The following is a 26916-nucleotide window of genomic DNA, read 5'->3' on the forward strand; positions in this document are numbered from 1 at the left end:
ACTTTATTGCAAAATAACAGCGACTGCTACTTCATTCAGAAAGCAGAGTAATTATTCCAGAATAAAATCACTTTCATTCCAGAACAGTGTCCACACAAGGGAGTTATTCTGGAATAGTTATGTCAGTCGGTCTTCCCCATGTAGACAAGTCATTACTGAAAGGGGAACTGAAAGGCTTTACATCTGCTGTGACCTGAGCCCATGATTTTGAGTTTTTGCTGCACCAGCAGACAGCCACACAATCACTGAAAGTTCTGTTTCTGTTATAGGGCATTGTTGTCCTTGGTCATCCTGACATTTTACTTCCAGGTGCCTCAGTTTCCCCAGTTTGAGGGTAATAACGAAAGGGCATCGTGAGGCTTGATTCATTATTATTTGTAAAATGCTTGGAGTCCTTGGACGCAAGGCACTACAGAAACACTGAGTTCAAATTAGGCTTCATCTGCAGTTAACAAAAAGTGTGTTTGGGGATCTGGTCACAGACCCAAAGAGGTTTAAAACATGCTTTCGTTCTGTGGTATGGTGTAGCCGGACCACTCTACCTACTGTGTGACTCTGGGAAAGTCACTACACCCGTCTGTGTTTCTCTTGCCCAGCCAACTAAGGGCTTATCCATACACAAAAGTTGTACTGTTAAAACTCGACCAATATAATTAAAACAGTACAATCCTGCTAGTGTGGAAGCAGTTATACCGGTATAAAGCTGCTAATACTAGGGGCAGGTCTAACTATAGCTGGGAACAATGCTCTGAGATCGATCCACCAGCGGTCGATTAGCAGGTCTAGTAAAGACCTGCCAAATCGACTGCAGATCGCTCTCCAGTCGACCCCTGTACTCTATCCCCGACGAGAAGAGTAAGGTAAGTTGGTGGGAGAGTTTCTCCCGTCAACCCCCCACAGTGTAGATCCCGTGGTAACTTGACCTAAGGTACGTCAATTCCAGCTACATTCTTCACGTAGCTGGAGTTGCATAGCATAGGTCGACTTACCGCGGTACTGTAGAATAAGCTCTATGAGGCTATGTCCTGTACAGAAAGGGGAATGAGCTCTACTGGTATAAGGCACTTTTGTACCAGTATGACTGCGTCCACGCTAGGAGTGTTGTACCAGTTAACTAGTTAAGTAAAAAAAATCAGCCCCTAATTGGCATATTTAGACTGGTACAAAATATGTGTGTAAATGAGGCCTAAGAGAGAAAACAGAGACTTCCTGAACCCAAGTCTTGGCAGGTAAGTTAAAGAAGAACTGATTACCAGCTCTTTTCTTTTTGAAATGTGTTATCTGCAATGTTTAAGCCTACACTGATCTGGGATCTTAATCAGTTTAATTTCTTTTTCTCATTTTTTTAAAATAAGCTTTTCAGTTCATCGTAAAAGTTAAAAAATCAACATTCATGGGTTTACAGCTCAAACCTTAAGCTCAAACTTTCTTAAAAGATATACAGTCAATTGGTGGTTGTTTATTTTTTAAAATTACTGTTTATAAACCCCCTTAGAGGAATATAAAGGGATAGGAAATCAGTTCCTTACTGAACTTCCAGGTGAAATTCATCCTTTTGCAGAGGACTAGCACATGGTTTATGCACATCTTAAGTTCTATTTTGTAGACTTAAGTGGAATATGAGTTGTGCATAACCCATGCGCTGGCTTTCTCCACTTAACTAAATTTCCCCCTCAGCAAGCACACAGGTTGGTTAGTGAAGGTGCCTTCCACCAACTCTGTGAGATAAGCATTATCCTCATTTTACAGATGAGGAAACTGAGGCAGAGATTACAAATCACAGCTGGGAGTAGAACCCACTCTCATGGCTTTGGCAGAGTATAGATCCTGGCAGCTATTATAAAAGAATTACTACACTATTCAGTTGCAGTGATCTAACACACTGCTGTGGTGGAAGACGTGCCTCTCAGCAGCTTACACATAACACTGCTTGTCCTCAGACTCCTGGAAAGGGAGAAACACACTAATCAGTCCATGAAACTAAATAGAGCCCAGTTGCTAAGGTACTGCATGCCAATAGTGTATGTCTACACAGCATTTTGGACCAAACGGGAGCAGGTCTCCCTGCCTGGATGAACAAACTTGTGCTAGCAGGGCTCACACTAGTGCTCTAAAAATAACTTTGTAGACAACGCTTTGAAGTTGCAGCTCGGACGCTGAAGCCCACCCCACTCAGAGCTTGAATATCAATACACAGCATGGTTTGGAGCTTCTAAACTTTCTGCACAAATCGATGCACCTCTCTTGCTGTATACGGTCAGGCAGCCTTCCATAGTCCAGAGTTTATCATGAAGTTCCCGGGGTGGCCAAAGCTACAGCAAGTTGTTGGGTCCATGATGATGGTCCAAAAACATCTAATTATAGTTTATAAGACTGCTTCCTGATACCCTCGATCACACACCCCCTCTCATAGAAATGATACTTCCTAATTCTCAGTTATACTACAGAGGAGCTGTGGAAAAACTATGGTAAAGGGATGTCACCACCTCCTTCCAAAATTTCAAGCCCAGAGGTAAGAGTGAACTTCATGTAGTGGGGTTTGTGCTATGGATTAAATAACTAACTTTTCTTCCCTGAAGAGCTGCTATAGCAAAACACAGCCACTCCCCAAAACAACAACACTGGGTGCTCATGGACTGCTCAAAGGTGCTCTGCAGTAACTCAAGGCTCCCCAAAGGGGTTCGGGAGCGGCAATGGACATTTATACAGATAATAGGCACATCCACATGAACCATGAGGGATGTTTCAGGGCATAAGCCAACCTCTAATTGACCCTGTGGGCCAATTATTACACAATTTATATTGCAAGGTTTCTTGCATCTTCCTCTTAAGTATCTGATTCTAGCCACACATAGACCACTGGTCTAGTCCAGTATGGCCATTCTTATGTTCATCTGCACCAGCCAGTTGAGCAGGCCCTGGGCAGATTCAGATAGTTCATGCTGTGCACTAATTTAGTAGGTACTGGGGGTAAAATCTTGGTGTTGATGTTAATAACACAAGTCCCATTGACTTCAAGAGTGCCAGGATTTTACCCTGCAGTGTCCCATGCTCCCATCATAGCCATTGTGTCTCCCATAGGCGCAACAACAAATAACTGTGTGTAGTTTCAGCAACAAATAATTGTGTGTAGGTTTTTCCTTTTTTGGGGAAGAGGGGGTGTTAAATTTTAAATGAGGAGGGTTTAGGGCCAAATTCTGCTCTGATTCCCACCTTTCGCAACCTCACAGTAGTGGGAGGATGTAAGCCAGGATAGAATTTGGCCTCTGATATTTTAAAATTTAAATGTTTCTATTTTAGGGATGACGTTTTTTTAGAGAAAAGAAAAGGAGGACTTGTGGTCTCTATTTTAACATACTCATTTGCAGACTCCCAGCCGCCACTTGTGGGCACAGAGCATGCTCTCACCTGCACAGACATTTTTTCTGCACTAGCACCTACATGCGGGGTAATGGATTCTTCCACCTGTGCATACAGGGACATAATGATCACCTGCAAAATCCATTTCTCCAGGCAAAAATGCCATGTTTGCCTAGACAGTCACCATGGGTCAACTCTACCCCTTCTGATTCTGTTTGCCCTTTTTTCATGTTATGCAGTGAAAAGGCCCTTATCTATTTGTGAACAGTTGAGAAGACTCGCCTTTGTTCATTAACTTATTCACAACACTAAGGATTTAGGATGGCTTTCTGGAGTATTTTTAGTTCCTCTGTGTTGCTTTCGGGAGTATATACTGGGAAGGCATTGTGGCCTAGCGGATAAGGCACTGCATTGGGACCCATGGTTCTATTCCCAGCTCTGCTACTAAGCCTGCTGGTGGCCTTGGGTAAGTCACTCCACCTTTCTTTGCCTCAGTTTCCTCATCTGTAGAAAGGTGCTCAGATACTATGGTGATGAGCGTAGTAAAAAAAACTATATAGAATCAAATAGATATCAACCTCCTCTGTAAAGTGCTTTGCAATCTAGTGAAGAAGAGTGCCATATAAAAGTTAGGTGATATTATTATTATAATTCTCAATGTTCTTTTGTTAAGTCAAAGCAGCATATCTCTCAAAATACCAAGCATCTAACCTGACACTAGTAGTATTACGAAGAGAGGGAAACTCAAACCGTTAAGGGGTTAATCTTGACGTAAGGGGTTAATCGTGACATAGAAACAGATTGCGTTCAAAATTAAAAGACTTTATATCAAGTACTCCAGACAGGTAGAAGGAGCACATTATTACAAGAACATTTTCCTGCTTAGGGGCCCAGTGACGCTCTCATTAAAGTTAATAGTGAAATTTACTTTCTTTGCCTTCCATAGGCATAATCTCAGGCCATTTGTGCTTTTGCACTGAGTAGTATCTGGCTGTGGTAAACAGGAATTCAGAAGTATCCACTGTAAAGAGTTTGTGAATCCTGCAGTGACCCTCACTGTGTTTCAGAAACTATCCAAACTCTGCCAGAGCATCACAGTAGATACATAGCTAGGCCTTGCATATTGTATATAATCATAAACATGGTTATTTGGACCTCATTGTACCCCGTAGTTCCTTTATTCAGTAAAGAGCAAAATACACAACACCAGTGCTGACGATTGTTGCAATGCCCAACATGGTTTCTTTTGGAGATATCACACCCATCACAGAACCTATATGAGACCGGAGTTGGCTGACTGTAGTATGGGGAATTTTGTTTTATTTTAAAACATTACAGAGTTTTCTAAAGTTTTACTGTATCTTATTTTAGAACTTAAAAACTATTTTAGAGAATGCACACTATTTAAACAAACAAACCCAACCCAAACCTTAAGATTTCCCTCACCCCGTTGCACAGCCTGAAGTCTCCAGGAAGGTAGAGTGCTAAGATAATGTCCCCAGCAGAGTGCCTGCTCTGACGTTACACCAAGTGTACCTGTCAACTTGCTACAGGCCATATGTGAGACCCAATATATGATGACACCCAAAAGAAGACATATCAGAAAGTCATTCAGGCAGGAAACTTAAAATACGGTGGGATTCATTCCTGTAATGTAAATGACTCTACAACTTCTCTTTCAACAGGGTGAGAGTCTACGGTCTGCGTTATGTACTAGATTAGGTTATCATAATGGTACCTTTTGACCTTAAAATTGAATGATTCCTTGTTTCTGAGGTAAATAATTATTAACAATAAAAGTGAAGAGGCCCCCAGATCTGTTGCAAGGAACTTTAGGACTGAGTGAGGCCTTAAAATGAGGGACAACTTGGAGGTCTGAGACCAAATACAAGCCTGTGCCCCTGACTGGGCCTAGACATTGCAAATCTGACATTTATTTTCTGAAGTAAGTTTTGTTAGCATAAATGTGTGGAATGTCCTCTTCACTTGGTTATTTGGGGCATTCAGCATATATTTCTAAAGCGGTTGGATTTCCCCCCACCCTGATCTATTTACAGTTCTCTTTTATGCACAAAAAACATTTTCTGTAACCTCAGTTTCCTGATTCAGCAGATGTGATGTCAATTATTTACGATAACAAAAGTGAGACAATGCCTGAGGTTTGTGTGGGATGGAGGTAAATTTGAATCTGTAAAAAGGGACAGTGCTAGTAATGAGGTACAGCAAAGAGGCCTACAAAGTAGCTCTCTCTGAGGAGAGCCAGAGTGACCACCTCTCAAGATTGGGCCTGATCCTACAACACGCTCAGCACTCCCTAGATGATGCAGAGTGCCTCCAATTCCCACTCAAGTCACCTTCCAGAAGTTCTTCAGTATTTTGCAGGATCAAACCCCATTGTGAGTGGGACAATCCTGACCATCTCTTCTATGTTCCACAAGCAATATTCCTTAAAAATTTTGCCCATGAAAGTGGTAGCCTTCCCAAGAGGCTCCGAGGAAAGAGCTGGATGTCTAGTGGAGTACTGTCTTGGAGGGGAATGATAGGGGGTGGTTCTGTTTATACTAGCTTAAACTATTGCATTGATTATTGGTTTTATTGCCAGGTAAGTAAATCTGGGTTAAGCGTCACAGAGGCTGCTGACTGTTCCTTTTGGTCAGATAATAGAGCAGTGCCAACTGTAGAATTTGGAGATGAACGTTCTTCCCTTACCCACCTCCCCCATAGTGAAGGCATTACGTCAGTAATTATGAGCCATTCTGAGGTTTTTACTGGTCAGTAAATGTCTGGCAAAAGGAGTTAAGGGTCTGAGACAAAACCAAAGGCTCATAAAGTGCTGTCCAGTCATTGATTGACTTGTGGAAACTGCGGAATGGGTCATTAACATTATCATAAAACCTTCTATTTCAGACATTCTAACTTTGCTGCACTGCTGATGGGGCTTTCCTCTCCCTGCGCCAATTTAGAACATTTGTTTCTCACCATTCAGAGGCCCATTAACTACTCCATTAGGGCAAGCTCTATTTCAAAGAGTTTAATCTTAAAACTAATTGGGAGTGGGCAGAGCTGGGGACTGGGAGGCAGGACTCCAGCATTCTAATCCTAGTTCTGCCACTGATTACTTGCTATGTGATCTTGAGCGAGTGACTCTGCACCTCTGCTTACCTACCTGTGTAACTGGTTTCAGTAATACTTACCAGCCTCTGCAATGGAAGTTGTGAAGCTTACAAGCTGCCTGTATCCTTCTGTAATATTATAAAAGCCCAAAGGAAGCTCAGAAGGTTCTTCCTAATGATATTACATGGTTCATTAGATTAGTGTGTGGCAGATGCTGAATGAAGACCATGGGCTTGTACATGGCTGGAGAATATTACTTACCTGCTATCCTTCCAATTGGCATTGCATGCTCCTCAGGAGGGGAGACAGACACCATGATGTGGTTCATGTATGCTAACTCTTCCCGGTGGGACAAATTGATAGGCTTTACCTCCCTGTGTAGCCCATCGTCAGACAACCGTGATGGTTTGAATTCTACAGAGTGCCTGGGGTTTAGTATCAAAGGGTGCATGATGGGGCTGGGCATCAGCTGGATGACCCTGGTGTTCTCTTGGCGGGGGCTGGAAGGCTTCTGAAGTACTTCAGGAGGAGGCGGGCAGTGGTTGTTCTCTATAGGAGACACTGAGAGAGGGTAGGGCTCTTGATGGTTGTTCTCTTGGTGATGCCTTGTCCCTGGGACTCTATCAGCTGGGGAGAGGCGGCGGATAGTGTTGTCCAATGGGGACTTCAGCGACCGCTGCTCAGGGTCTGGTGACGGCCGGTGATTGGTGGTGATAGGTGATCTAGAACGATGCAACAGTTCAATGGTGGGGGGGTTGTGATGGACTGTTTCTGCTGATGGTCTTGAAGGTCTCTGGACAAAGTTGTCTAGGGAGAAAAGATGAAAACCATAGATCATGATGAACGTGACAGAACCACAGGACCTAACTCAAGACTCAATGGCTTTCTGGAAAATATGCTCTAACACAAGTTACTGGGCTCAACACAGGGGTGACGGAGTGAAATTTAATGGCCTGTGATATACAGGAGGTCATACTAGATGGACTACACCTCTGTGAATCTACAAACTCATTGACACATTTTAACATAGTCTTCATTATACCTGAGAGGGAGGGAGTGTTGTCTATGAGAGTAGGAAATTGGTGGTTAGGACATCTCTGTTCTATTACCAACTCTCCAAAGAGTTTCCTGTGTGACCTTGGACAAGTGGTCTGTATTCCCAGAACCTCAGTCCCATCACCTTTAAACAGAATTACAATTATTGTTTGAAAAGCATTTTAAGATCCCTTGATGAAAGGTGCTAAAAAGTACACGTTGTTATTATTCATTTCCCTTTGTGCTACCTTCAAAACTGAACATAAATTTGTCCTAAGCCAACATAACCTGGCTTTCCTACAATAATTTAATAGTGTGAGCATCAAAGCCACGTAGGTGGGAAGCACTCCGTTAATAGTAGGAAATCAGAGAGGGTGACAAGAGAAACTTCATACATGGCAGCTTAATGGGGACGTGTTTTTGTTAGGCCTAACAGCTTCGTTGCTGTGCATATGTTACAAAGACCTGGATGCATGTTCTGACTTTCCTGTTGCTCTGCCTGCAGACCCTGTAACTGAAAATTGAAGACCAGAGCCAGCAGCAGAGTGGCTCAAGACATGGGACGAGTACTGGATACATTAGTCAGAGAGTTGTAGAAATCAGAGATGTGGGGAAAAAAACCCTGTTAGATCACCTTGTGAATATCACAGCCTAACACTTCAGTGGCAGGAAGTTTTGCCTGATAGCCTAAATTTCACCCCATCACCACTTATAAACCCTCTAAAAGTGATTTCACCAAGATTTTTCTCTTGTTCCATCATTCCAGATGAAAACCTTTTAGAGTGTCTGATACTGGAAAAAACAGAATGGACTTTTTGGGTTGGTCTTTTGACATTAGCAGTGTCCCTTTACATTAAGGAGAGCTCAGAAAGCATGGATTTAGAATACCATCTGCAAGGGTTGTTAACATCCACAAACCAAAACATTTGCTTCAATTAATAGAAAATAAACTGATTTTGGCTGATTAAGGCCATAGTTTTCTGAGTAGAAAGCTACCAACAGAGAGCAAACAAGGTGGGTGAGGTAATATCTTTTACTGGACCAGCTTCTGTTGGTGAGCTTTCAAGCTTACACAGCTCGTCTCTCTCAGCAACAGAAGTTGGTCCAGTAAAAGATATTACCTCACCCACCTTGTCTTTCTAATATCCTGGGATCAACAGGGCTACAACTGCCCCTCATACAACAGAGAGCAAAGGCTAACAGGTTTTTATCTAGAAAAACAAAGCTCAAATTTCAGCCCTGTTTGCCAATAGCCTCAGGTGATAAGAGCAGGAAACTGTTAGGCACATGTCAACAATCAAAATAGGTAAATGTAACTGTCTTATTTGTTCACTCATTCACTCTGCTCCTGTACGAAGGCTTGTTCTCCTTGCTCTCTCCTGTCAAGGGAGCACTGCCCTTTGAAGACCCTATTTAGGCAGAAAGGAATCTATGGGGTCCTTGCCTACCCTGGAAACCACACAAGCTGCAGTAGAGGGATCAGCACCGACCCATGCAAAAGCCTAAACATAGTATTGCTGGGAAGATGCAATTCCAGTCAGCACTGGCTCAGTGACCTTAAACTGACTCCTCTGCCCCCCGAAATGGGCACCTACGTGATTTGCCAGCAGCCACCAGTTTCCTTGTGAAGGCCTAGGAGGAAGCTATGCATGCCTGGAGTTTAGTTATGATTCACACACCTGAGGTCATAAACAAGAAAAATGTATTTGTGTAGCTAGTTAGGTTAGTAACAACGAAATGACAGGAGGAAATGAAACTTACGGATCTAGGCTATGCTCTAGATGAAAAACAAAGTTTAATAATGGGGCTTCAAAATGGGTTTAAAGTATATTGCTTTGAGTGGCTTTTTATATTGCTTAAAGTAGATGGCTTTGAGTTTGGCCAGTTGATATGGAAAGGACCACATTGCTCAAACATTGCTCAAAAACCACAGCCTGGTCTATGATCCTGCCTAGTGACTGCAGTTTAAACTGTGCTTAAGGAAGAATGTTCAGTGAGCATAGATGGGACCTAACATTCATTAACCACAACCCAAGGAAACCCCATTTGATTACAACTGCTTCCCCCATACCTGTCATATACAGTAACCTGTTTTCTACGGGCTGCCCAGTTAAACCGCCACATATTCATTCAAAAACATTATGCTCATTCTTGGCCTATATGAGCAAAGATGCTTGAGAAATGAGAGAGCAACTAGGGACATTGCATGGTGTTTATTCTGATGTCTAGTAGCAGTGCCGAGCTTCTGTATGGGAACTGAGTCTGAATACTGAGCTGGAGAGGGACTGAACTCAGCCCATGAGCAGGAAGGAATGCCTTACGCTGCTGTCTACTGAAATCTCTGGTGGAAACTTTATGCAACATTGATGGGCTCCAGAGAGGGGTACCTTCATCCCTCCCCTTCGCCAGGGGCCAGGATGCTGCAATAAGGACCCTTCAGTGAAGAGCAATGGATCTCAGAGGACTCCTTCTCAACTCCTCTGTCAAACGTAGCAGGACCAGAAAAGGGATCACTTTGAATTAAATTCCCTTCTTCATCCTCTTAATTTGGAAACTGATACAGTTAAAACACACTGATGGTCAGCTTCGGATGTCCTTACTGAATAAGGTACTTTACTCTGCGAGCACATCCACTGTAATGAATTAAACCAAATGGGGTAAGGTGCTTCTCACTGTGTGTAAGAGAATCAGAATCTGGCCCTAATAAATGAAACATCCCTTTGCATGCACTGCACCAGCTTGTGCCACAAAGAACACGTGAACACATCTGTCTGTGTTGGAATGCACCCTCAGACCATCCTTTCCATGTAGCTTTTTAAAAGTGAACTGAATGCTGTGGAGAGTTGCTGGCCCAGCTGTTCCTGTAGGGATGGGTGGGTGGAAAGTTGCTGGACTGACTGTCCTGGTGACTGAAACCATCTGTTTCTCTTCAGAACAAGTGCAGGCAGCAACAATGCAAACTTCCTCCACAGCCTCCCAAGTCATTCAATGCTGATTCAGAGGGACCACTAGAGATGAGGGGCTAATTCAGTCCCCATGGCTCATTCGGCCCTTAGCATCTCCACAAAAGACTGCCAAAAGGTGTTTCCAAACCAATGCCGGGTGTGGTGGCATTTTTTAAAGAGATATGAACACTTGCACACCGGAAGCGGGACAAACTGGGAACTGACCATAGGCTTTGCAACTGACTTTGCATAGGCTGTGAAGAGCCATGTGAAGAGCCACCTCTTGGCCACAAATGATTTTGGTTGGATTGGTTTCAAAACAGATGTTAAAATGATGGTGATCCTTAGGAGCAACTCCAGACTCAGGTGGACAGATAAATAGAGAGAGGGAGATTGCAGAGGGAAAGAGAATGAGAGAGACCTCATCAGGGAGGGATACAAAAATCAATTTGATATCTGCAAAACTAGCCTTAAAGAAAATCAAGTTTGAGGACGGTAACATGCCAAGGACTCTACTGGCCCCTCTCCATTGGTCATTGTGAGTTAAGCTGGGGAGAATACCCAATAGAGAACACAGCACAATAGAAAAAGAGAGTACATGCAGGAAGGCAGCAAAGTGTTACATTTAGCTGGGCAAGTTCCTCACGCAGTGACATGAGACAACGAAGAGGGCACAGCAAGAGAGTCAAAGTATGCTCATTATCTGCCTGTGAATGCTTGGCATAAAGAGCTTCTCTCACTGCCCAGAGTACGTGTCTGGGAGTCCATAATTAAAACAAAATGCTCTTCCATTTGTATCAAAATAAAAATAATAAAATGAAGCTAATTGTAGTGGTTGGGAATGAGTATGAAGAAAGGAACCAGTGTCACAGCACTGAGTGCTCTAAGGACCAAGTAAAATAGGGCTACAAATTGCCTTAAGAGAGAGGACTTAAAGGAAGCAATCAGATTTGGTTAGCAAATGATGCAAGTGAATGCCTAGTCAAACAACACTGTGAAATCTTCTGTAGCTCAGGATTGAAACCAGGTGCTCACTAGCTCAGGATCGTCATTCTGATCTACCATTCCCTCCTTTGGCTAGTTGAGATGTTTAGGCAGCTGTAAGGGCTATTAGTGTTTCCATTAGAACCTGGCTGATACTGGACATATAAAGATGGTTAGTTTTCTTGTAGATGCTGAGGCACTTTGGGTCTTATTCCTGCGTCCATAGAAGTCAATGGGAGTTGGTCCTTACAGTTAATGGGACTTATGTACAGTGATCAAGTGGAAAAGTGATCCCATTGATGACAGAGTTGTGTGCAGTAAAGGACACTTGGTGTGGGAACCATTCTACCAGATTGTTAAATCTATAGCCTTTAAATCTTTGGATAGGCTTTAAATCATAACTATACTCTTCTTATACCTGTGCCTTAGCTACCCCAGCCTAAGAGATTTTGCCCAAAGGAACTGAGTGCTAAAGTACAAAATGTTCAAACCCACACACATTTCACAAAGGGTTCACCTGGCCCATTCCCAGTTTTCCATTAAAAAAACAACAAACCCTTGTGTGTGAATACAGGGCTCATGAAAGTGAGAGATTAATAACAGCCTCTGCCTAAAGCCAGGTATACTGGGCAGGAACTTTGTAAATTTCCTATATTCAGCTCTGCCAGCGCAACCTACTCCTGACTTGCATCACCTTCTTGTTATTCTAGTCCTGACATTCTCATACAGCTTTGCCAATGCCCCTCAGCCATGCACTACAGTGCCTCCTGTTATATCAGTCCTGGGCTCCCCACAGGGCTCTGCCAATGCCTCTTAATCCTGCCCTGCATCAGACCTCATCTGAATGTTGCCAAATTGTGCACTTCTAGGATAAGCGGGGACTAGGGTGAAATCCAAACTGTTTTTTATTTGTGATTAAGGATGGGAGATAGAGAGAACGGCTAGTTAAAAAGTTTCTGTAAAAACTTTTTTGGGATGGAAAATTGGGTTTTCAACTAAACAAAAATTGTCCTGGAAAGTGTTTTCTTCCAAAAAAATATTTTTTCTCAGAAAAACAAAACACCCAAATCTGAAAAATATCATAAAAAAATCCAAATATTTTCTGACCAGCTCTAATAAAGAGGAAAAGTGTCCAATATCTGCCATGCCATAAAAGCAAATCCATTCAAAAAAGCACCACTTGTTTTGCATCATGGGGAGATATCTGCAAACAGACTGGTGAATTTGTCTATATTGCTTCCAGATTTTATCCCAACAGTAAAACAAACTAAATTTAAGCAACAGTTCTACAAATGTTTCTTTCACCTCCTCAACTATATATGTGTCTGTCTTATCTATCTAGTGTTGATCACAGTGACAATGTGTCGAAATTTCAATTCAATCTCAGAAGTTTGGATTTTCCAATAAAAAAAAGATATCAGTGCTTATGGCAGGCCTCTGATCCTGCCACTATCTAAGATCTAATGGTCAGGATAGTTATTTATTTGTTAATTTATAAAATGTGCTTAATTACAAAACACATGGCACAGGTGCAATATTTGAAAGAGAAACACACACACACACGCATAGATATGTTGGTAATTATTTTGTTTCTTCTTTATATATATATATAAATAAAAAGAAGAACAGCCTTTCCCTGAAAACAAAATAATTACCAATCTTACAATTAAGGCAAAAGTTGAGCAAAAAAATGGGCCTAGCACCCTGCCATACATGTCAAATGTCTCTAGATCCACCAGAGGAAGTGAATTCCAAAGTCAAAGTCTCCAGTTCCCAATTTAGAGCCAGCCGATCACAAGTGCAGTAAGAGTAAATAAGGTGAGAAGGGAGTTTTCTTTCCGAGAAAACTAGGACCTGGGAGAGGAAAGATCTGTGCAACAGAATGGGTTCTAGATATAAGCTCCAGAAAAGTTATCCCCACCTAGTATATTTTTAAACAGGCTTTGAAGCAGGACAAAATAGTGGAAAATAAATGGAGATTTACACAAGCAAAAGGCTGAAATTTTCTAAAGCACTAAGAATTTGCAACCAAATGGCTTGGTGGATCAGCTGAACATTCTAACAACTAAAGGACTGTTCCACTTCTGAAGGGAGAGAGATTGTTTTAAAATGAAATTTGTATTGGTTTAGAGTAAGAAAAAACCTTCTGACAGCCTCATCCAAACTGCTGACATAATGACACCTCCAGTAATAAAGGAGACATTATTACCTTCATCGTGGTTCTGGTGTAATATGACCTCTGGCTGAGCATGGATAGAGTTCCCAGGGTGGAAGAAAGGTGAAAATAGCATGCGAGCTTTCCTTTGCTTCAGAATATGCTGAAGGAGTTCATACAGCACGTCACCTGAAAGACAAACGAGCGGCTAAAGGAAATGAAAACTTACAGACTCTTGGAGAAGACTCATTTGGCCATTGGATGCATGAATTCAAAGCTCGTGGGTGCCATTTTCAGATCCAAAAGTGCCTGCAAGAAGAACTTGCATCTTTCTCACTCCTAAGTAAGACTCCTTCTTGGCAGTCCAAAAGTTGTACATGTCACGCAGAGGCAACAGTAGTGAAAAGTGGGGGGAGCAATATAAACCTCAGTCCAGTTGCACTAAATAGTCTGGTAGATAGATTTTGTACTTCCACATCACCTCCCATCTGAGGATCTCAAAACACTTTACAAACATTAGTTAATTAAGTCTCACACCTCCTCTTATTATTGTCCCAGTTTGGCAGCTGGGCAAACAAGGGCATAGAATGTTTAAGTCACCCAGCCAAAGCTTATATAGCAGGTCCATGGTAGAACAATGATAAGCACCCAGAGCTCCTGGCTCTGAGCCTTCTGCTTTAACCATTATTCAACACTTCCTCCCTTAAGTTTTACTGTATAATGAGGTTTTATCCTGGAGAAGATATACATTCCATTGAAAAGACATCACTGATGCTCCTCCACACCAGTATGTGTGCTGTGGCAGTGATGTTCCTGTGCCATTATGACATTCTATGGAAATCTAATGGAATGTTGATCAATTCTCCCCACGGCAAATTTAGCAGGTCAGTTAGGTCGAGATCCGTGAAGGTAGTGAGGCACCTAACTCCCACTGTCTCGTGGCTGTCAATCCAGGCTCACACAGAGCTACCTCTCTCAGGGCTAGCACTCATTTATTAGCAGTGCTTCAGCAGTCTTTTCCCATTCCAACAGCACGGCATGGGAATAACTTCCAGCACTGCTAAAGTTCGCAGGTAACAATATGGTGGCCTTAAAGGAACACATATTACAGTTGCCAGAAGACTGATTGTTTATGTGGTGATTAATTTACTGTGAGAATATTTCACCTTTCAGTGACCCTCCCGCCTCCAACTGTACATAAGTACATCTGGGCAACAGTGGAGGTACTTTTTGCCTTTTATAGCTGGCAACAATGAAGCAGTTAAGTAGAAAGAGTTAACGAAAGCCCAAAATGCAGGTGACTCTAAGTGCCCCAGGGTGTGTGTGATTAATCTTAATAATACCACATGCAGCCCTTTGCCTATCTCCTGCCCTCACATGCCGGAGTGAACAATATTCAACAATGGTACTTTGCCTGAAATATTAACTCATGTTCATAGGTGCTTTAACTGTCTTAGTTAAAGTAGCATTTAGGAGACCTTGCATTTTCTATTACTGTTATTTTTCTTATTTCTATAACACCTGTAAATCTATTTCATATTCAGCACTTGCCACGGTAAACCTCCAAGGTTCAACCTGTCGGTAAACCTTTTTTGTTTATTTCCTAGCTATTTCAGCCTAAGTCATCCTCATTTCCATAGTCTGACTTTTTGCTCTATTTCTCTGTCTTGGCTGCCTTTACTATGTCAGGGGTGACTTTAGGGCACTTTTAATGTCTGTGATGCCTGAAAAATTAATTAAAAATGAAGCCTCAAGAATCCTGTCACCTTATCCATATTTAATACATAATGAGAGACCAGAGGGGGGATTTTATCACATAATTTGTATTTTACAAAGCAAGACAGAGACACACACATAAATTGTGCTGGATCACTCCAGAAAAATACAGTGGTCATCCTTAAAAACTGCCCAACCTTTGCCTTAGGCCTAGTCCACACACAGCTTTTGGACCAATATAAGGATTTCATGAGGGATGTGATTTCCTACAAAACAGTACAAGCCCTTGTGTGGATATATTGGTTATACTGGTATAATGGTTTATATCCTGGTATAGCTATTCCCATTAGGGAAAGGGAATAAGTTATATTGGTATAAGCACATTTATACTGCTATAACTGTATCTACACAATGGGTTATAATGGTATAACTGTTTTGGTTAAAAAAAAAAAAAAAAGCACACCCCTCACTGAAATGCCCCTACCAGTATAGTTAAAGGGGTGCAACTTTTGAGTGTTGCAAGCCCTTAGCTAACTAAATAACATTTGGGCAGAAATGGCATTATTCATTTCCCTATACTTCAAATACAGGAATATCTGGGAAACACTTCAAATACTGAGATGTTGTTATTTAGTAATCTATAGTCATCCAAAAGTTTTAAGGGTGACCTCTGTGCTTGTTATTGCTGTATGTGGCATAGATTTAGCAGGCCTGAATGGAATGTTTTCTCAAAAGTTTGTCAACAGCTACCATAAAAAAATGAGAATAAAATTTTAAATTGAGTTCACAGATCAGTAGTCTGTAAAATCATGCCTCACATTCAGCAAAGTAGGAGCTCCATTCACAGTGAGGAAATGAATGCGAGAGCCCAGGATTCTCCTCTGTGAATGCTCAGTCTCCAGCCCACAGATGCTTAAATCCAGCTGACGTCAAGTGCAGTAACAGTACATGCAGGGAGAAGAGAGGTGTCTCTCCTGGACAGCTAGTGCTGGGGAGTTGCATGCAGCACAGTGGGTGCTACATACAAAACACCAGAAAAGTTGTCCTGTCCCAAGTTATTTATTTATTTATTTCTTAAACAGTCAATGGGACTTAAGCACGTGGTCAAGCGCTTTGCTGAATCGGGGCCTATATGAAAAAAAGATGGTCCAGATCCTGTATGAGGATGCTATTACAGGGAGGTGCCTTCGGGGTGTCACAAGGTTAGCGTCTTTCAGAACTACTTCACATTTTGATTGGTTAGTGCGACACCATCTGTATTCCTGTGTCTTTACATTGGAAGTCTGATAACAGCTATTTTCCAGGCACTCAGTTCAAGCTGTATGATCATCTCTGGTAGCTGATTGAATTACAAGCCTTTTTATTTAGCAGGGGTACCCTGTATGGTCATAAAAAGAAAGCTAACAACTTTTATTTAGAACCATTCATTCAAATGTAGTTAAACAACCCTGGCACAGGAGAGGAAGGAGGTTCAGTGGGATTATAATGCTGGAGGCGACAGACTGCAGGGAATATAAATACAGGCAGGTGACACACACATGTTTCTAAATCTTCTGAGTGAGTACATGACTAAATTATTTGGCAACAGGCGGATTGATTCACACACCTGCCTGTGCTTTGCCGGGGGCTGGACTCTAGCGTGTGAGAGAATATGGGCAGGGTAATGGGAAGCCCACGGGGGCTGTAAAAGAGAGGAAAGGTCCCCAAGGATGAGTTTTGCTGGAGCTTTTAGCAGCACAATCAGCCGAGTCAACCACCGTGATACAGAATGCTAATGCAGGCTTCTTAAGAGGCTGGAGCAGTTGATTAACTCCCTACTATAGTTGGGTCTATGAAATGAAAAGTCTTTAAACGACAGAGCTGGATGTTCTAAACTGCGGCCAGGCAGTCTTTCTCTGGGTTTTGCAAAGGGTTTTAACTAGAGATGGGCCAGGCACTCTCAGTTTGGATTGGAATCTAAACCCTCTCAAAGTTCAAGGACGTTTGGATCACTCGCTCCCTCACCCTTTCTTATTTTACTGGATGTTTCACTCTTCCCCCAGCCTAGTCTGCATGGCTGTCCTTGTCTTTCCCTTCCCACCCTAACAACTATGGCTGTCTTTTCTTGTCTCTGCAGCCCACCTTTCATGGCTCTCTTCCTCCCTCCTTCCCTTCCCAGAGTCTGTCTCTGCTTCTGTCTCTTTCCTGCTCCATCCTTCCTGGTGTAGATAAACCTCACCTGAATGAGGAGACCTGTATCGAAAGTCCTCTTTGGTCAGGAGCAGGAGTGCTTTGCCATTCATCTCAAAAGTGTTGCTGTCAATCGGCCTCAGGGAAAACTCCTTCTCTGCCCACTTGAGCCACTGGGCCACATCATCCCTGCTCCAGTAAACTGGCTGCAAGCCTGTGGGAGATAGAAACACTGTGGTCATGTTAAGAAACTGGAACAAAGGGCAAGCAGTTCTGGGAAAGGACTCCTGAATCACTAACTGCATTTGGATGCAAAGCCTGAGATTGGTCTGGGGGAGCAATACAAAGTTACATCCATGCCCCAATACCTTACTGTGATTCAGCATGTGTGAATCAGCATGTGTCTGCCTCTAAACAAGACACAAGACCACAGCTTTCAACTGGCTGGATAGAGATTGAGCTCGTCTACATACAGTTACGTTGGTTCGTGTGTGTGTGTGATTTTTAAGAATATAATTATACTGGAACAACCCCTAGTTTAGATACACTATAGTTTAGTCCCCTTCCTACATAGAAATAAACTACACTGAAGAGCTCAAAAGCTTGTCTCTCTCACCAACATAAGTTGGTTCAATAAATGATATTACCTCACCCACCTTGTCTCTCTAATATCCTGGGACCAACCTGGCTACAAAAACACTGCATACTATACTACTATAAGCACATTTGTATTGATATAACTGTGCCCTTACAAGCAGGGTTGTGTCACTTTAAATATAATACAACTTTTGTGCATAGACAGGCTTAAGTTTGGTCTTGGTGCCTGATCTTACTACTAGTGAAGTCAAAGGGAGTTTGGCCATTGATTTTATTGGACTCAGGATGAGACCTGGGATAGGTGAGATTAAAATATCAGTCTTACATACAATTTTAAAATGGCTTCCTTCCCACGGAGAAAAAACAGGCAGCTGCTTATACCTAGATAGACAGGCAAGCAGATTATCTCATCCACGGGGAGATAAAAGCTTCCTTTCCTTTTCCCCTTATGAGATGACTCATTGTTTGACTTGTTACAATGCGTTATGTAGAAAGGAAAGCTTCACACTGTGCATAGAAACAAAATTTGCCATATCTGATCAGATCTTTGGTACATAGCCCCTGGCAGTGGTTAAAATCTTATGCTTCAGAGCAAGATGAACCACCCTTCCTTATATTGCACCTGGCTGATTGTATGCTGCTGCATATGGGAAGACGTTTCCTTCCTGACACACTATTCTATGAGACTGATTACCCCAATCTTTGCAAGCATAACTACAAATCTCCTAGTTGGTTACTTTTTAAAAAAATGATATGCAGCCCTTTTGCCAGGGTTAAAAAAAAAGTCACGAGTAGTGAATTCTGTTCTGCTGGTGTGAAAGATTCAGATTCCCAAAGCAGCTACTAGGAAAGCCTGGGCATCAAGTTACATACAGAACTGAATCTGAGTCAGGAGGAGAATTGAGAGCAAGCTTCTGGAGCTTCAGATGAGCACATAGTTGACTCCTGAAAGGAGTGAAATACTGCTGATCGAACACAGCAGTATGCACAGCAGAAAGACACCATATCAAATTGTTCTTCATTTGTAATGTACCCCTTAGCTGGCACGATGAGCCATTTACAAAATGAAGAATCACATCAAATTGTCTCTGCAAGAGGACCTAAACGCTCCACCCCTCCCCCAATGTAGTCATTGGTTAGGGTAGGGTCACTGAGGTGGGTGTTTTCTGTAGCTCCACCCTTTGGAGAAGGTCTATGCAAAGAGATGGGCAGCATGGTCTAAAAATGCTGAGACTCAGGCTCATCTTCCTCTCTGGGAGAAGGAATTCCACAGCCGAAGGTCCTCCCAGGGGAAACAATCTGTTCCCATACCCCAAGAGTTTAACCCTGACCACTACCAGCTGCCGCACCCGTGTCAACTGTAGCTCTTGTGGTTGAATGCAGAGGATGACAGGAGAGCGAGGGATAGCTCAGTAGTTTGAGCATTGGCCTGATAAACCCAGGGTTGTGAGTTCAATCCTTGAGGGTGCCATTTAGGGATCTGGGGCAAAACTTGGGGATTGGTCCTGCTTTGAGCAGGAGGTTGGACTAGATGACCTCCTGAGGTCTCTTCCAATCCTGAGATTCTATGATGAGGTGGGGTCTAATATCACACAGATCTAGGACTTTAAAAAAGAGGAGAAAGACCTTGAAACACCCCCGAGTGACTTTCCCTGCCTTCTGCACAAATACAGATGGTAACAAACACACCAAAGAATATCCCCCAACATTTATAAACTATGTAATGTTTCTTTGCATTTCCCGTCAGCCTCTCCCACAGAGCAACCATTTCCTCATTTATTAAACACCTGTTTCTTTTTCCAGCCAACATGCCTCCCCTCCTCTCCCTCTTTCATTCATAGTTTAATAGACTCTAAGACCAGAAGGGACCTCAGTGACCATCTAATGTAACCCCCTTCGCTTGCATCTCATCTTTGATTCACTTAAACAATGGTGATTGGATTGAATGACTCTTGTATGTGGATGTAGTGCTTTCTCAAAAATGCTTTCTATGAACACAGCCACGTCATTAGGGAATGCTGCATTCCAAAACATTTCCTAGTTTAGTCCTCAAAGTTCCAGTCTTTAAATCCTTCTTTCCCCAAGAAAGGTTAAACCTGTATCCTCCTGCAGGAGGACACCTGTTAGGTATGTGTCCTAGAGGAACTAGATTGTACTCTCTAGAGCAGTGTTTTTCAATCTATGGTCCACAAACCCCTGGGAGGTCTACAGACTGTGTCTAAGGGGTGCACGAAAGGTTGCCATTACCATAGAACTATGGTTTTCGACCTGTGGTCCGTGAACCCCTGGGGGGGCCACAGACTGTGTTTAAGATTCCAAAGGGGTCCGCACTTCCATTTGAAAATTTTGAGGGGTCTGCAAATGAAAAAAGGTTGAAAACCACTGCTCCAGAGCACGGAATCTGGGTTTTATAAGGAAAACACCAAGTGTGTCTATGGAGCTATATAGTAAACTCTAATGATAAATAAACTCTGCTCCCCAACAACCTTTCTTTTTCAACAAAAATTAATTCAGACTCATGGAAGTAAGGGAGAGCCAGCAAGGCTAAGGCCAAGCACAGTAATGGCACAGGCTGTAGGGGCTTCCTACATGCAATTTTGTCAGCGCATCTCTCTTGAACTGCAACCCTGCTATTCCAGTCTTTGTGTCTCGACCACCAGCTCTGCCTATGCACCTCAATCCTGGGCAATGACACTCCTTTCACTTCCAGTGCTGCCTTCTCCCAGTTCCCTCCTGCAAGGCTCCTGAGGCCTGACATGGAACACTCCCTGCTGTTTTACTTCTGGACCCTCACTCAGCTCTGTTACTGCACCTCACTCCTGTCCTGGAAGAGTTCTACACTTCTTCTGAACAGAGGCTTCCAATGGTGCCAGTTAGTATGGTGGTTTTGGAGTGTGGAAAATGAGAATATCAAGCTCATTTTAATTTGTGTCTTATTCTGTCATTTGAACCAGTCTCTCCAGTGGTGATAGGCTAGTGGCATAACTTTCTACATGTCTACAGCCTACTTCAGTGATTATCTCTGGGTAGCTAATCGGTGCAATTTAATTACAAACAAATAGAAGCAGCTATCTGCATTTTCAGCTTTATTCATCATTGGAATTTTGATACCATGGAAACATCCAACTAGAGTTTTGATTAGAAATCTGAAAGATGCAAGACACCAAACTTCTCAACTGCATTTCACCTTCTGCTAAAAGGTTGTGGCTTTTGTAAAAAAATACAAGATCCTCGCCATTTTATGGCACACCAGTATGATAATCTCATGTGATCAACACATTTTATAGTTTACAGTGCATTTCTTTACAGAGTATACCACAAACAATAAAAGTAATTATCTTTCCAGGCCCGGAACCCAAAAACTGGTATGTGAGTGTTTTCTGTTTGACCTGGTCTATACTATTAAGTACTACCCTGTCTGAACACACTTGTATTAGGTGAGTCAGTGATGAATACAGTTCACTGCTCTGGATAGACCAGAATAAACCATGTTCAGCATCATCTTGGCAACTGTTGTTTGGACACAGTAACATTTCATAGCGTATGCCTCTGTTCAGTCTACTCCTAGATCTGACACTGAATCACTTTGACTTTCTAATTCAACTTCCCCATTGGTAAAATGAGGTAATACTATTTACCTCCTACCCATGGGCGTGTTATGAGAATTAGTATCTCTCTGTAGTGTTTTGAGCATATAAAGTGCTATCAAAGACAACAAAACAGGTTAACCACTTCTCCTTCTTGATATTCTCCTCTCTTCTCATCCCTCCCTCACTTTCCTGTGGAACGATTTGCTTCAGAGCACTCTGTTCACTGCATGACAGTTCCTTTGCAGTGCTGAATCAATTCACTCCAGAGAGGCTTTTTGTGGAGGCGCAGATACAGCAATGTGAGTAAGTGTGAGGCAGGCTAACGTCACTGAAAGAGTTGCTGACACCTCATGGAAAGCTCCATTCAGAAACAATGCTGCCCTGTAGAGTATCACATATTTTCTTGTCCTCTTTTTTCTTTTCTTATTAAAACGGATCTTTTCATGAAAAGAAAGGTATCAAAGGGAGGACTGTACAAGCTCAAGGGGGTTTTAAGGCAGAGAGGAAACCTAACTATATAGACCTGCGGATACTTCATGAATACATTTGTCATATATTCTCCGTAAAAGAAAATGAACCCTGCTTATGCTGTGTTCTATATTTTTGCCATTTCTTTTCCCATTGATCTTTATTGCCAGGGACACTGTGCAAGAAACACTCTTTCTATATCCCCCTTACCCTCTATTAATAATAAAGGGTGCTTACTGCATCATATGAAAGTAACAAAAGCATTTACTCAACAAAAAACAGTGAGGATGATCAGACCTGTGCTACAAAATGAGGGCTAAATTCTGCCTAATCCAATAACCACTGAGATCAGTTAATCATTGACCTTACTGGGCATTGGGCCAAGCCCGTTGGGCAGCATCTTTCTCCTTAAAAATTCCCAGTTAAACCAGTGAGATTAGGGAGGCGGTAGTGGTGGCTAGGGCACTGGCTTGGGACTCTGGAGACCTGGGATATAGTCCCAGCTCTGCTGAGTGACTTTGGGATAGTCACTTCACTACTTTATACCTCAGTTTCTCCAGCTGTAAAAAATAGGGATAATGATGCTGCCCTCCTTTGTAACGAGTTTGAGATCCATGGATAAAAGTGCTCTACAAGAGCTAGATGTTGTTGTTATTATTCCATGTGAATAAAGATGGCAGAATCTGGCTCTGAGAGACTCACATTCTCTAGCTAGCCTGTCTTTTGTCAGCTCCTGAGCATTAGCTTCAATAGAATAAAATTATTTATAGTGCTTCTTGCAGTCTTGAAGCACCATATGCATTAACGAGGGAGAAAAACATGCACTCGCCTTTCTGGCACTGCAGGCTGGATCTTGGTATTTTAATAGATTTTCTACTCCTGTTGCTTATTCTTCACCTGAAGTCCTGCTTCTAACATTTGTTACATTAGGTGGGATAAAAATGATGAGGTTGATCCACTCTCATGTTCCCGGGCACAAACTGATAACCACCTGGAGTTAGGAAGAAACCCACTCCCAGCTCCTCAATATGGTAGTATGGTAGCCCAAAATAGGTGCAACAAAGAGGAACTGCTGGGGTGGTTTACACCTTCCTCTGGCATAAGCAGCAGGGAAAAATAATCACTCATACATACACACTTCAGAATTAACTGGTTTTAAATGCCATACTTCCCAAGTTTTCTGTGAGGCAACTGCAGGTCCCTAAAGAAGTGTTTGCTTTGGGCATTAAAACAACTCTGAGCTGCATAGGCACTCCACAATAACACATATATTCATAGATTTTAAGGCCTAAAAGGACCATTATGATCATCTACTCTTCCCTCCTGCATTATAGAAGCCAAAGAATTTCATTCCGTAATTCCTGAATAAGACCATAACTTCTGGGTGAACAAGGGCACATTTTTATGAAAGATATCCAATCTTGACACTTGGCAACACTAACGTTCAGAATCTCCCTTTTCCCGTAAGAGGAAAGGACATGTGTGTTTCATATATGTACTGTATGCAGTAAATCACGTATTTTAGATGTACGTTACATATGAGTAGGATGTGTAGTATACAGTATGAAAAAGGCCTTTTTCACATTAGTTCCAATATGAGTCAATAGATGAGGTCAGAAGTTCAATATATAAATCATACCCTACTTACACAGCATTCGCAAGTAAATTACATATATTTTTGTTCCATTTAGGCTGGGAGATTCCATCCTAATGCCTGACTACCTTATAGGCAAAAAGAAGGGGGGGGGGGGAAAGGGCGCGCGGGAAAGAAAAGACTCCCTGTTCATTCATCCTTTCCAGAGAGCAGATGGAATTGTTTTCACTCCCACACTGCAAAGTACTTATCACAGCTGGGAAAACAGCAAAAGGACCAGCACATGCAAATCAGCAGCTTGGTTTTGTACACCCAGGGACCCAAGCATCATCACTCTGGCAGCGTCAGGCAGGGAAGCCCTGACTACAGAACAATACACAATTCACCAGTGGGAAAACTGCACTAGAAATGTTCACAAAAAGCAAACGTATGCTATCAACCGATGCGTTCTGAACTGAAGTAGAGGCTGGCTTTGTGTTGTTAATAATCTGCGATGTGCTGTATTATTCACATAACATAGCACACCGCCCATGGCAGAAAGAGGTGTTTTTGATGCTGGGTGGGGCCAAGAGAGTGGGTTTCTATGCCCACCACTGTTAAGGTACTGTGGTGTGCACGGGCAAACATAGCTTCAGAGCCGGAAAGACAGGGGTCTAGTTCAGGCTCTGCCACTGACTTAATGTGTGGTCGTGGGAAGTCACTTCACCTTTCTGTCTCAGTTTCCTCATGCAAAGGGCTCTGATGAGGATTTATTAGTGCTCTGAACACAGAGTCATAAAATATAAGGCCAGAAGGGACTATCAGATCATTTAGTCTGACTTCCTGTACGTCACAGGCCACCCGCACACTAAACCTAACAACCAACATTAGACCAAACTATTCCAACCTGCAGGAGACGAGACTGTTCTGTGCCGCGGGCAGAGAAGGTGTGCCAATGCCAGAGGCCCCTGCAATGAATGGCAGGGAAACGACTAGATGAGATATACCCAGTGACCAACACCCACATGCTGCAGAGGAAGGCATAAAACCAGGTCACTGCCAATCTGACCTGGGGGAAAATTCCTTCCCAGTCCATGTATGGTGATTGGTTAGACCCAGAGGCGGCTTAGGGTTTTGTGGGGGTCTGGGCCAGAATTAGTGGGGGCCCCTCCCCACCCTTCTGCCTGAAGTCCCCTCCTGCCCTTCCAGGGGGCTCCTGCCAGGGAAATGGGGTTGGAGCACCAGGGCTTCCCCCCCGGCTCTGCCCTTCCTGCCAGGGAGCAGAGTCGGGGCGCGAGGGCTTCCCCCATTCCCCAGCTGGAGTGCCGGGCAGGCACTGCAGGGCAAGGCCCTGTGCCCTGACCCTGCTACCCGGCAGGAGTACCGGGCAGACAGGCACAGTGGGTCAGGGTATGGGGGGGGGCACCCATTTTTCCAGGGGCCCCCAATTGGCTGGGGCCCCTGGGCACAGGCCCGTTGACCCAGTGGCTAATCCGCCACTGGTTAGACCCTGACCACGTGAGCAAGAACAAGCCAACCAAGCACCTGGGAGAGAGAATGCTAGGTGCCACCTCAGAGCCCTGGCCCACCCTGCCCAGTGACCCATCTCTAGCCGTGGCCATCCCGGAGGCTTCAGAGGAAGGAGATAAAAAAATAAAATAAAATGTTATAAAAACGTTAAGTATGACTACTGCTACCTTTCCCTTACTACTACCCCTCTTTCTTGCCAGCTTACCAGTGCTCAGAGGAACGATGCAGGCCCAGGGCTCGGCTCTTGAATTAGAGAGCACAAACCACACAGAGCTGTTGGAAATGTGTGCTAAGTAGCATGAAGCTAATTGTGTTGAAGGGGTTTTATCACAAATTGAATCACAAATCGAGCGCCAGTGCGAGGAATCCCTCCCTCCTGAGACTGGAACTGAACCCTCTCCATTCAAAACAACAGCTCAGCCATTCTTATTACTGGTTTCAGAGTAGCAGCCGTGTTAGTCTGTCTTTGCAAAAAGAAAAGGAGTACTTGTGGCACCTTAGAGATTAACCAATTTATTTGAGCATGAGCTTTCGTGAGCTACAGCTCACTTCATCGGATGCTTTCCCAGTAGATGTTAGCACTGGTGGTCAGCAGGAGGAGGCCAGCAGGCATTTAAGACAGGGTGTTGCAGGGATAGTAAAAGCAGGATGGTTAAGGATTCCTATCTTCATAGGGAATTTCTCCTATTCCCAATACGTGGGCATGCAGGGGGTCTGGTGACAGACACAGACAGATGGCTTTGTGGCATGCTCACCTACCTGGAGACAAGCAGGCGGCACTGCATGTGAGCTGGGACAGCTGGTGTGATGCCGACTGGGAGGGGGTGTGTGATGCAGCCCTGTAATGGGGATTTGCCTACTTTCTGTTGGCTCATGTACTGTGGTAAGTGCCCCGAGGGGGCTAGAGGGCTGTGAATGGTGACTCCTAAACTGCCTGCTCGTGACAAGTGTCACCTGGACTGTAACCATAACAGGGCCAGAGCTGCTGCTACTGCGGCTGGCAGCGATTGTCCCCTCCCGTAATGGGAAGCTGGTCCTGCAAGTGGGGGCTCAGAGACACCAACTATTAGGCAGGGGTAGCATGTTAATGACTACATCAGAAAAAGCCTCAGGCCGAAGCGTGCATTGGCCAACTTCAGCTCAGGCTGACTACGCCCCAAAGAGGATTAATTGGGGGCTGAGCATTGATTGGTGGAGGGGAAATTGACTGAGAGGTGTGTCTTGTGGGGGAGAGCAAATAGGATGGGGGAGGAACTTTACTGGGAAAGAAGGAACTGGATGGGGAGTAGAGGATTTCTAGCGTGAGGAGTGAGGGGACTAGCATGCCTTACCCAAACAAGCCTTGCATGTCATCAAAAATGTTGTAAAACTGGCTTTAATTATAATATCAAGATGTAGAAGTTCTCCACAGTCCTGGCAGAAATCTAGCAGCTGTAGAATAATAGCAAAGGCCAACCACCTGAAATTCACAGACATTTTTGCAATGGGAGATGGGACTAAAGTAAAGAGCGGAGGGCAACTGAATTCCTTTCACCACTGAACACGAGTACAGGGTGTGCTTTGTGCACACAGTCTACTTGTGAGCCCTGTGTACACCATGCATGCTGCATTTTTCTATAGAATCATAGAATCATAGAATATCAGGGTTGGAAGGGACCCCAGAAGGTCATCTAGTCCAAC

General features: G+C 43.3%; 1 protein-coding gene across 2 annotated transcripts in view; it reads right to left on the reverse strand.

Annotated features, from left to right (window-relative positions):
* Nucleotides 1–26916, reverse strand: part of ETV6 (ETS variant transcription factor 6) — a 167717-nt gene that overhangs the window by 20216 nt on the left and 120585 nt on the right. For both annotated transcript variants that reach the window (XM_084617934.1, XM_084617933.1), the window contains exons 3-5: nt 17528–17692; nt 13648–13782; nt 6736–7281 (exon numbers count right to left, since the gene is read on the reverse strand). In XM_084617934.1, the coding sequence (XP_084474060.1) occupies nt 6736–7281; nt 13648–13782; nt 17528–17692 (846 nt within the window). The remainder of the gene's footprint in view (nt 1–6735; nt 7282–13647; nt 13783–17527; nt 17693–26916) is intronic.

Source organism: Lepidochelys olivacea, assembly GCF_965140295.1.
Source record: "Lepidochelys olivacea isolate rLepOli2 genome assembly, chromosome: 1".
Classification (NCBI taxonomy): domain Eukaryota; kingdom Metazoa; phylum Chordata; order Testudines; family Cheloniidae; genus Lepidochelys; species Lepidochelys olivacea.